The 12,106-nt window shown below is 29.2% G+C and overlaps 3 protein-coding genes across 4 annotated transcripts; 2 read left to right on the forward strand and 1 right to left on the reverse strand.

Moving 5' to 3' along the window:
• Positions 1 to 6: 6 nt before the first annotated feature.
• Positions 7 to 2,256, forward strand: LOC106310436 (NAC domain-containing protein 86). 2 transcript variants are annotated; one of them, XM_013747673.1, is made up of 5 exons: positions 7 to 404; positions 488 to 789; positions 891 to 1,094; positions 1,179 to 1,363; positions 1,924 to 2,256. In XM_013747673.1, exons 1-5 carry the CDS (start codon positions 248 to 250, stop codon positions 1,952 to 1,954), a joined length of 879 nt encoding a protein of 292 aa, XP_013603127.1. In that variant the 5' UTR covers positions 7 to 247; the 3' UTR covers positions 1,955 to 2,256. The 2 variants fall into 2 exon arrangements, with proteins under 2 accessions (XP_013603127.1, XP_013603126.1); XM_013747672.1 differs by having other exon boundaries at positions 2,022 to 2,256.
• A 4,050-nt stretch (positions 2,257 to 6,306) lies between these two features.
• On the reverse strand, positions 6,307 to 8,059 carry LOC106307375 (ferredoxin-2, chloroplastic; the record flags this gene model as incomplete). The annotated part of the gene is made up of 6 exons (XM_013744311.1): positions 6,307 to 6,526; positions 6,848 to 6,892; positions 6,960 to 7,028; positions 7,288 to 7,376; positions 7,549 to 7,612; positions 7,715 to 8,059. Coding segments are annotated over 6 exons (657 nt in total), but the record flags the coding sequence as incomplete, so codon positions are not given.
• Positions 8,060 to 8,601: 542 nt separating this feature from the next.
• Positions 8,602 to 9,353, forward strand: LOC106307374 (18 kDa seed maturation protein-like). Its single transcript, XM_013744310.1, has 2 exons — positions 8,602 to 8,775; positions 8,852 to 9,353. The coding sequence occupies exons 1-2, from the start codon at positions 8,689 to 8,691 to the stop codon at positions 9,176 to 9,178; spliced, it is 414 nt and encodes a 137-aa protein (XP_013599764.1). The 5' UTR covers positions 8,602 to 8,688; the 3' UTR covers positions 9,179 to 9,353.
• Positions 9,354 to 12,106: the final 2,753 nt, after the last annotated feature.

Genomic DNA, 12,106 nt, shown 5'->3' on the forward strand with positions numbered 1-12,106 from the left:
ATAAGTTTCAGTATCATAAATTTCCGAACTTCAAAATATTACTCCAATATCATAGACTCTGTTTTTAATTGTTCCTTGAGCTTAACGAAACACAATAATACACACTGGGGCTTTGTCCCGTTAAGATTTTATTCTGTTTTTACGAGAAAGTGATTGAACCAAATAATATTATACTTCTGGGGGGTTCCGGGATTGTTCACTCCATAAAACTGAGAGAATCATTTGAAAGAGATAATCGATATAGACGATGGTGAGATCATATTTACCACCTGGTTTCAGATTTCACCCGACAGATGAAGAACTAGTGGGGTATTACCTGCACAGGAGAAACGAAGGCCTTGAAATTGAGCTCGAAATAATTCCATTAATGGATTTATACAAGTTTGATCCTTGGGAACTTCCTGGTACGTTTCTTTCTTACAAAGCCAAATCTTTCCCATTATAGTAATAGATACAAAGAAATTAATCTTTTTTATTTTCATTGCAGAGAAATCCTTTTTGCCAAATCGAGATATGGAATGGTTTTTCTTCTGTCACCGAGACAGAAAATACCAGAACGGTTCTCGAATAAACAGAGCAACTAAATCTGGTTACTGGAAAGCCACTGGTAAAGATCGAAAAATCGTTTGTCAGTCTTCTTCTTCCTCGTCGACTTCATCAATCATTGGGTGTCGAAAAACCCTAGTTTTTTATCTGGGTCGAGCCCCTTTTGGTGGTAGAACCGAGTGGGCAATGCATGAGTATCGTCTCTTTGATAACGATACTTCACAAGGATCACTGAGTTACAAGGTAGATAAAATATCATATATCTAACCCTAGTTTTATATGTGTACTATGAAATCCGTTCACTTAAAGGAGACTGATTATTTTGGTATTCCTCCGCTATATAGGGAGACTTCGCGCTATGTCGCGTGATTAAGAGGAATGAGGTTACACTTAAGAAATGTGAAACTAGCTCACTGGAGGTTCCAGATGAGCCATTGACCAACAATGTTGACATTCCTTGCGAAGCAAGATACATAGGAAAGGGTTCGTGTGACGCAAGTAATACACTCCGGGCTTCTCCTAATTTCATCCTTGGATCATCGACTAAGGTTTAACAAATCAATCCATACTCCAAAAATGTGCCTTTGACTATTAGTGCCACTGTGTCTCAAACTTCATTTTCTTTTATTTAGGGGAATTCACAATCGCAAACAGAAGAAGATTCTGGTTTCCAAGAGTTTTCACTACCCGAAATCGAATACCCACCAGAGTTCTTTGCAGATTTAAATTTCGACTGGGGAATGGAGAATCCTTTTCCGTTCGTACAGTATCAAGAAGCTCATGTGAACAATGAAGTCATTAACTATGATGTTCTTCGGTAAAAAAAAAAGAACACTATAACTCATTCTACATGGATCAAGATCTAACTATAATCCATTTTATTTGAAACTTAGATTTGTTTGGGTGTGTACACATGTAGTATAGTTGCATAGTATCCCTTATATACTAAAGCACAAGTCACTCAATCAATCTTAATTTGCCACATGGTTCAAGCTTCATTTTTAAATAAAAAAAATCTAAATTAAAAAGATTTGAGACAAAACAGTTTATTTCATCTCTATTTTAAACGAAAAGAAAAAAGCAAAAAAAAAAAATTTATTGCTTCCCATGATCTACACTTTCTCATCGTACATCAAAATCAGTTTTGCAACAAGTACTTTATAAAATGGTTTCAAATAGTTTATTTCTCCCATGAAGTAACCGCTGCTTTCAACTCTGTCATAATTTTTATTTTGATATTGAAGAGAAGATACGATATCTTCAAGTTGATGGTGGCGGTAAAGTTTAGCAAATGAGTAAGTGACAAAGGGTTTAAGTCTCAGAAATTAATTATGTTCTTTGAATTCCTTTTGTTTTTTTGTTTTTTTTTTTACATAGGAATCATCATTGTTACCACATCTTCACGTGACAAGTTTCTTTCTCTAATCAAAGGTCAAGAAGCCGGGAACACCTTTTCATTTTCTTCTATATTTCAGATTGGAACCAAAGAAAAGTGAGATGAAGATATATGATTATTAGATAATTGAAGCAGATTGATGGAGGAGGGTGGCAGTTTACAGGAAGACTCTCAACCCACATGCTGCTCATTTTTGATTATTATGTCAGATGCAAAACCTTGACCAATAATTCTTTCTCTATTTAAACAAAAATAAGCGTTGAAAACAATGTTTAGTTGACAAATTATTAAATATTGAATTTGTACAACTTCTAAATGACTAATTTTGATCAGTATTTTATATAATAATCATCATATGCTTAACATATATAAGCATATCTAGGTGAATTTGTTAAAACAAAAATAAAATAAAATAAATAATTAGTTAAGTATATTTATATCTATAAATATAAGTCAATAAAGTATAATATTTAAAGTATGCATTATTTCTTTTGATATATTTAGTTTACTAATAAATATACTAAAATATCAAGTTATCATAATTTATTCTCTCCAATTATTCAAAATTTACTTTTATGTAAAATAAATATTGAATTTGTGGTCACAGCAAGTTAAATTAAACTAAAAGAAGAGGTTTTTGTTATTAATTAAGGATAAAGAAAAATTAGTATTTTGAATTTATTAAAAAGCATTGAAAGAATACCCATGCTACGCATGGGTGAAACATGCTAGTAAATATGAAACTGCAAGATTCTCTGCAGCATCAGCTAGTAGTGGTTATAAAATTTATAATTACACTTTTCTAAGACCTTTTAGGTCTCAAAATTATGTTTAGTCAATGTATAATATATCTACTAGTCTAGCTACATAAATAAATAAAAGAATTATTGGATACTTTTGTAATTTGTTGAGATTGGCTTTGTAATTTAATAGAAAGACTAACCAACCTTACACTATCATCGCCGAAGAGAGAGATTCCTTAGCATCTTTCGTATTAGCATATATATATGAAAAAAAAATTACATTCTTGATTTGGCCATCCTCAGATCACCAGTTCCCGAGTTTGTATCAACAATATTTTATTAATCAAGTGATTCTCCCGTGCTCATGCACGGACATAAATCTTTATAAAGTTAATTTATAATAGTTAATTGATATTTAATTTTGGTTTTGAATCAATTTATAATTTATATATATAATTTATTTTAATAATATTATATTATTTTTATTAGACATATGATTTTGGATATATTATATTAATAATATTATATTATGTCTCCATTTTTTATTTTGGATATAAATTGGATTAGTCGATTCACTCATGTTGTGAGTATATTGAGTTATATATATTCTTTAAAATTCAAAATCAAAATTAAGTATAATTATTTTGATTCTAATTAAATCAAATTAGTTTTATTTCTCGCTTAAATGTGCATGTGTTTTCATAATATTTATCATAATTATATTTTGATTTTTTAAAAATATTAGAAATTAAGAGATGGTCAATAAGAAATTACATACATAAGTATAGCTGATAAAGTTTTGTAAATTCATGAATAAATATTAATATTTACAATAATTAAAATATTTTATAACCTCTAAATAATTGTATGACTTAGATTTATTGAAAGGTAAACTGATAATTATTTTAAATAATTTTAAAATGAGAATTTAGATTTACTTGAGTATTTTGATTATGGGTATATTAAGTTCCACAAACATAAAGAAAACATAAAATTAAAAAGAAACTAAATATTAAGAAAAAAAATATTTTTAATAATGATAAAATTTAATATATATACCTAATTAAAAGTATATGCTATTTAAAAATATTTTGTAATTATTTGAAGAAAATATACTTATCATAAAAAAATATTTTTAGGTTCCATGTTTAATATCTCTTAAAAACCAGCACTAAAATTGTGATTGTTTTGTGAAATCATATTATATAAGTAAAGTATAATTTATAGATATTTATTACTGTAATTGTAAGATATTATAGTAAGCTAAATATTATGAAAAAGCATTTCAATAATAATAATTATAAATTATTTCTAGTCAATTAAACACATATCGGTTTATGATACTTAATTATTTTATGCAATCATCTTAGAAAGTAGATAGATATAAGGAAAATATTTCTACTACTTTGAAAATATAGTTATTTTATATTGTATAAAATATGTTTTAAACGAATAATGTTTATTTTTTTAATATCAAGATTATTTTTGCGAACTTTGTTTTATGAAATCACATTATATAAAAACATATTTTTGTTTTCATCTAAGAAAAAAATAAAGATATAAAGAAAGTATTTTTATTACTTTGAAAGTATATTTTTTATGTTAAAATATATTTTAAACAGAATATTACTATTTTATGAATTTTCCTTTTTAATGAAATTATATTATATATACATATATTTTTGTTTTTAAATTCGTTTTTAAACTTTACCAATGTTTCCTTTTTATTATATATCTTATCTGGAAAAAATAGAAAGGAAACTAAAAAAAATGAATAATAGTATTTAAATTTAATATTTTTGATTCATTAAGGATACCTCTATAAATAACCGTCGTAAGAATTAACGTGAACGAGAAACGTGAAAACTGATTTCTCAAATAATATTATAGAAATTGTCTTCCCTATAATACAAAAATCTGTAGAATTTGGATTTTAGATTAAGACATACTTCTCCACATGCATTCTACGAGGCTAGTAGTCGAAATCGAGGGCTATATATGTGAATCAAAATGAATTATTTTCACGTGATAACTTAAAATCACACCCCAAACATTTCTTTCAAGTCTTATACATATTTATATACTTTTGGTAAAAATGTTAAGGTTTTACTATTTAAATCTCCCAGGATATTTTTTTGGTTGACAAAAACGTTATATAAATTTGTACATATTTCTGAATAGAAGTTAAACCTTATTTTTGATGTCAAATATACTCATGATTGTGAAGAGTAATTTTTACGACGAACTTTAAACTATCTTTAAATTTATGTTACGTTATAACATATATTATAACACAAGATCATATTTTACAAAAAGATTTAAAATTTAAATTTCACTGTAATATTATTTATATTATTATTTTTTACGGAATGACATATATTCCTTAATATTTATAAGAAAATCAAAATCAGATAATCGTTTATTTAACTAATCCATATTAGTTTAATTATATTGATAAACTGAAATGGAGTAATATATAGCTAAACTCGTTTCTTTATTTGATAAATATTTTGAATAATTGATAAAATAGTTTGTAAAAACAAAAATTGTAAAAAAAATCATTTTATTTGTTGTCTGTAACAGGTTATTAGTTTGTTAAGTTTCTTGATTTTATTAAAATCCGTTAGTTGAAATATGTCTAATTTAACTAATTTTTGTACAAAAATTGGTTTGTTAAGTTTTTCGATACCCTATAATACTGTTAAATTGATATCTCCTATATGCAAATTTTGACCAGTAAAGAGCATCTAATTCTGAATGTAGCGGTGACAATCGTCGTTTTTTGTTTCTCAACCCTAAGAGTTGTTCATTTCGAAGTTCATCTAGACAATCGTCGATGATCTATGTATCAAACAAATATTCTGTAAGCATAAAGCTTATGAATTCTTTGTCTGTTATGGTGGATGTGTATCATCTAAAATCTTTGAGTTTACATCAAACCAAGCATGACATTCACGTTGAGCATTCTAATTAGATTCAACGGATTTCGTGTAATTTCGCTAAACAGTTTATCATTCCAATCTTTCCAGAAATACAAAATAATCCATGAATATGATTATTTATATAACTCCAGATTCTTTATTCCGGAACAAATAATTCAAATTAGAGTAAACGCTTGATACTGAAAAAAAATTGGGGCATGAGACGCAAAATATTCCGGGCTTTTGCAGTTTGCAAACACAAATTGAGACAGTAACATATGGGGTTGGCGTGCGTCTTTCAATTGGTTTCCAACTTTGTTCATTATGTCAAAAGAGGAAGAAAATATCAAGTATATTCTTATTCAAGGTTCTAGACTCCTAGTAAATAAAATAAACATATTCATAATCATTTTATTTTGTGCACCAGCAAATTCATAATTATTAAGAATAAACTTTTGTAGATAACAAATGAACAAAAGCATATCATATGCCCACACCTATTATTATCTCATATCGTCTCTTACGGTCACAAGATCATTGCATTTCCCTCTCATATGGACCACAAATATGAAATTATGTATTCCTCCACATCCAAAATTGAAGAAGAATACTGTTTGTGTAATTACTTAGGATAGGACCAAAGGTTGTAGTTCCTTGGGCTAAAGATATGCCAACAAAAACTATGTTCGTACTCGGAGTGTGGATAAAAGGTGCTCAAGTTTTTTTATAAAACGTTGAATTGCTGCGAAGTTTCTCGGAACCTCGTCTGAGTTTATCAAAAGATTTACGAAGATGGACCACGAGATTCAGGACAAGAAATATAACACTCACTAGTCACTTCTAATACTGAAAGTTTGGGACGTTCCATTCTGTTTCTACTCGTCTCCCATTGCGAGTTCAAGGGCGTAATCGTCTCTTTCCTGCAGTCATCGATACAAACTCTTAAAATCTCAATGTCAAAAGACAAATAACATTCCAAATCATTTTTGAGTCTTGATAATAATAAGTTTTGATCTCTTTGAGAACATCAATTCTATAACTAGTAAACAGCCACCAATTATAATACACAACTCCCTGAGACTCTTAACAATCTATCTATCTATCTATATACACTTCAACATTAGTCTTTTTACTCGATTGTTAGTTCACCACTAGTCTTCCTACTCGTTAGTTAGATTTAGAAGATTTGTAAGAAGAAAAGTGGACCAGGGTTAAATTTTGTTTTTGCTCTGAGAACTTACAATTGGTCCACGAGCGAAGTATCTTCCAAATTGCAGCCAGTAGACCTGTGTGTTCCAATAAGATTTAGAACTGTGTCACTAGAATGAAATGAGAGAAGACAAGTATTGTTACCTCGTCCTCATCTTGTGTTTCTACTTCAAGGTCAGATGTAGGGAAACCCACACAAAGAAGTGCATATCCCTGCATTTAAAAGCCTCAGAGCTAAAGATCCACAAACAAAAATCACTATGCTTTGTTAAGGAATTGCTATTCCACCTAAACTATGTTATACATTCTCTAAAACAAATACAATGAGATAAGCTTTGACACTGTATAATCTGAAGCGATGAGAATCACTGGTAAAAGCTTCGCATTGTTCTCGTTGACTCAACAGAGTTGATTGCTCCTACGATCATCACAATTAGTATATGTAGTCCCAGCCTCCCAAAAGAGATATTACCTGAGACTTGAGTTCTGCTGATATTCCTAATGCTTGAGGCTGCATCAGCTCTCCAGATTTTACACGTACAGCACAACTAGTGCAGCAACCTGTCAACATAACAAGGGACATTCAACGACTTTAAAACTCAAACTGTAGTAGTAAAGACACATAACAAAGCGCCTTTCTACTCATCACAAGACCATATTCTTCACGCATGTGGCTCTAACATACTGATTAAACATATACAGGACTTAGTGAAAGGGTTGAAGAGAAGAGTACCATGCCTGCAAGCAAAGGGAAGAGTAATGTTCTGAGATTCAGCTGAGTGCAATATGTACTGATCCTGCATTTAGAATACATTCTCATCTTTCAACAATACATATAACCAAGGAGCTACCATCATAATCGGCAAAATCAAAGATACATACGGATCGAAAACACTCACCTCTGGAACCTCAAACTCATGAACTACTCCTCTTTGTCGATCGTGTACAGTAACCTTGTGCGTAGGCACAGCCAACGATCCTCTATCCGCTGGACTCGAAATTTCTACAGGAATTCGAAATTCACTCGACGTAGCTTGTGGACGGATGCTCGGAGAATATCGACGATTGATCGGAGACGTCTTCAGCTGAAACGGAGTACAAAATGTACAGGGGAAGGGGGGGGGGGTATTTTGATTTTTTCGCGGCTTTACGTCGAGAGGTTGAAGATAAGGTGAAAGAGCAACCAACCATTCGCTGCAAATACTTAAACCGGAAGTGGGTTTTGGTTTGTATTCCCGGTTTATTTAAATTCTATCCTCTCTTCTGTTTAGGCTTGGATGATTAGTTACACCAATGGTTACGGCCAGTTGAAGATAAGTGTTTCTATGATTGGAGAAAAGAGCAACCACTCGCTGCATTATGTAAACCGGCAAAGGTTTTAGTTTGTATTTCCGGTTTATAAATTGAATAATTAGCTAGACCAGTGATTCACGATCAAATTTTGGCCGGCTGATGTTAAAAATTCTACAATTCGCGAAAAAAATAACAATTAGCTGCAATACGTACACCGAAAGGGGTTTTCGTTTGTATTTCCGGTTTATCAATTGGATGATTAGCTAAACCAATGATTTACGACCAAATTTTGGCCGGTTTATACTATAAACCGGGTAAAAGACCGCGTGAGTAGAGATCAATATGTAAGCCAACGAAGCATCTCTACGTGGCAGCTAATTAGAAGGCTGGGAATCAATCAAGACACGTGGTGAGTTAACGATACGTGGCACATACGGGACTTATCTTGGACCGACGAGGCTATCATGCATTTCATTTAAATTAAACACTAACCAGTTTGTAGTAATGAAAAAACAAACAAGAAGTTTACAGAAAAAAAAAAAAAAAATACAAACAAGAACCCTTTTATACAAACACAAAAATGCAATCGGCAAAACAGAAGCTAAGCGATTTGGCCAGTACAGCCAAAAAGAAGATGGTGATATGTCGAGCAAAAGCTGAAGAGAAGGTTCTAATCAAAGCTATAATCAATCATTTATATTAACGTGTAATATGCCTAATTATTATTTGTTTGCTTAATTAAGGCGGAGAAGGCAAGGGCACAAACTAAAGAGGAGAAAAAGATAGCACACGAGCGTAGAAAGGCAAGGGAAGCAGAGGCTAAGCTGGATATGCACGTGGCTAAAGAAGCTCATGCTGAAGAGAAGCTTATGGATAAGCAATCTCATTACCATGTTTCTCAAAGTCATGTGCCTCATCACACACCTGTGACGACTCCCCAACCAGTCGTAGGACATGGTTACGGGCATAACCATCCGGCGGCTTATCCTCCGACAGCTTATCCTCCGACAGCTTATCCTACAGCTTATCCTCCGGAGCATCACCATCATCACCCCTATGGAAACATTTAGTAACTTTCTTTTAAAGTTGAATAAGTAAGTAGGCGTTGAAGATGATGCTCTTTGTAAACGTTTATTGATATATATTTTGAGAACGTCCGGGATATCTACAAGAGGATTGACGTCAATCTTACTTTTTCTTTTGTTCATATATTAAATCGAAAGTCCATCAGGGCAGTATAAGCTATATATTGACCATGTGAGACCTGTCTTCTTTTGTATTAGAAGAACATAAGCTTAATGAAGATAACATGACAGACACGTGGTAGACAAAGAGTATTGAAGTCCTGATAATAAAGTTTGCGACATCATCGTTTTATAAATAAATCATAGTCATCTGCTCAGAATCTCAATTATTGCCTTATCCCTCAGAATCTCAATTATTGCCTTATCCTGATGCTGATGCATCCATCTGATTTATCTTTGCTAAACCAAATTTTGTTGTACCTCCCCTATATATTAATCCTTTATATATTAATTTAGAAACATAACAACAACTTGGGTAGACAAAAAAACTCGAATCGAACCGAAACCGATCCAAACCGAACCAAAGTCTATTTCAAACCATTCGGTTGAAGATTTTTCCAACCCAAATGGTTCCGTTCGGTTTTTTATAATTATTTAAATTTAAAATATTAATAACACCAATATACTAAAATTCTAATACCAAATCACATATTTTTTTAATTTTTCATTCATTAACATATATTCTTTTAACCTAATATATGTAATCATCAAAATATTTGATTAAAAAAAATAAAAAAAATCTATATTTTTATATTCTTATATACAGTAGGACCTCTATGAATTAATATTCGATAAATTAATAATCTCTATAAATTAATAAATTTCGTCGTTCCCAACTTGGACCGGTGTAAAATATGACACAAATCGATAAAATAATAAGATAATACTATTTTTAAAATTCCCATGTAAAGCCCATTAAAATCATAAATTAATAATCTATCTCTATTGTTGGTTTTATATTCACAATGAAAATAATTTTATTTTTCTTAATATTTTAATATATTTTGATAATATTTAGTAAAATTATATCCAAAATCACATAACAATTCTATGAAACATAAAAATATACACCAAATAAGATAATAAAATAATATGAAAGTCAAATTTATAAAATTTAAATAATTTATATACGGTAGAATCAAATATTTTCTTATTTTATTAATAAAAATAGAAAAATCTAAAAAAGAAAACTTTTGTAAATTAATATTTCTATAAATTAATAAAATTTTAAAGTTCCAACATTATTAATTTATAGAGGTTCTACTGTAGGTAAATGTGGATGTTAATCTAAACCTAAAGCAAATTTTATTAAAAACAAAAGTTCTTCTCCATAGCGTCACATGGAAGATTATTCATTGCATGATTTTCTATTATGATATAAAAGACATTATTAATGATGTTGGTTTTTTTATTTCAGCTAACTTTTATTTGTTTTAATTTTTATATATTTTTGTGACTTTTTAAGGTTTTTATTTCAATTTTATATTGAATTTAGTTCACATAGTTTATGTTTACATAATTTATGTTTTAAAACATAATTTTTTCTTCCAAAAAAATCAAACTAAGAATAACCTAATTAAACTGATCCAAAAAACCAACTGAACCGAATCGAATACAAACCAAACCGAATATAAACCGAACCGAACACAAACCAAACTGAACCAAACCAAACTAACTATAGTTTATTTCTGTTGGAAAAATACTAGAATCGAATTAACCAAACCGAACCGAACCCGAACCGAACCGAGAAAATAACTGAAGTGCCCACCCCTAGTCAATCTAATTATATAATAAGCTTTTTATTAAACTAGCCATAAATTTATTATTAATGTTCTTTATTATTTCCTTAAATAAAAGTTATGGAATTTCCTAATGCGGCTAAAGTATATCTGTCAATTAATGATTTTGAATAATAGCTTTGATAAAAATTAGTGTATCTTCTATCATATTTGTTTAATTTTAAACTATTAAAATAAATTAAACAACCACATTAACCATATAATAAAAATTTACATTTTTCTGTATATGTTAAATTTTGAATTTAAAAAACGACTATAAATTACTAAAATTGTAAAAAGTCTCACATTCAAATTTTGTGATCCTTGGTTTAAAATTTTGTTATGAAAAAATACAAATGATTACAAAATCATAGAAGTAAAAAGTATAATTTAGTTATTTACTAAGATTAGAAGATAAATATATATACACACACACATATATATATATATATATATATATATATCATTTTAAATTAAAATATATACCATATAAAATACATAAATATTTTAATTTTAAAATTTACTTTGAACAATTATTTTTGATAAAAGCTTTGAGCAAACATTGACAAATTATTTGTTTTTAAATTATAAATTACTAAAACTATTAATCCCACAATGAAAATTTTATTAGTAATTTAAAGTTTTTGTTATAAAAGATACAAATGATAAAAAAAAACCATATGAATGGAAATCATCATTTAATAGACATTAATATTAAAAATATACTATGTATGTTAATATCATTTAAATTTATTTTTATATCCTATCAAATAGAAAAAAAAATTGTTTGGATTAATAAAATTGATTTATATGTTCACACCAATTTAATTGTATGTGTAATAGTTTCTAACTTTTAATTATTTAATATATATTTATTATTTCATAACATGTAAAAATACATAATACATAAAATTAAGTTGATATATAATGTTTATCCCGCGCAAGATACGGGTCTTAAAAGTATTTATACTAGACAATAGAAATGTACAAATTAGTGAAATTCCTATTCCAATTTAGAGTCAGACGACAACTAAACCCCTTGTACCAAACCAAGTTATTAGACCATTTTAAGCGAACTTTTTGTGCCAGCAAAAAAGGAAGTCCGTTTTCACAATTCTATCCATGCATTTGATGT

Source organism: Brassica oleracea, chromosome C8, assembly GCF_000695525.1.
Source record: "Brassica oleracea var. oleracea cultivar TO1000 chromosome C8, BOL, whole genome shotgun sequence".
In the NCBI taxonomy this organism is placed as follows: domain Eukaryota; kingdom Viridiplantae; phylum Streptophyta; class Magnoliopsida; order Brassicales; family Brassicaceae; genus Brassica; species Brassica oleracea.

Coding starts and splice junctions, on each gene's coding strand:
- LOC106307374 (XM_013744310.1), top strand. CDS start 8,689: ATGCAATCGGCAAAACAGAAGCTAAGCGATTTGGCCAGTACAGCCAAA. Junction 8,776..8,851: donor GAGCAAAAGCTGAAGAGAAG/GTTCTAATCAAA, acceptor TGCTTAATTAAG/GCGGAGAAGGCAAGGGCACA.
- LOC106310436 (XM_013747672.1), top strand. CDS start 248: ATGGTGAGATCATATTTACCACCTGGTTTCAGATTTCACCCGACAGAT. Junction 405..487: donor TGATCCTTGGGAACTTCCTG/GTACGTTTCTTT, acceptor TTTTCATTGCAG/AGAAATCCTTTTTGCCAAAT. Junction 1,095..1,178: donor TCCTTGGATCATCGACTAAG/GTTTAACAAATC, acceptor TCTTTTATTTAG/GGGAATTCACAATCGCAAAC.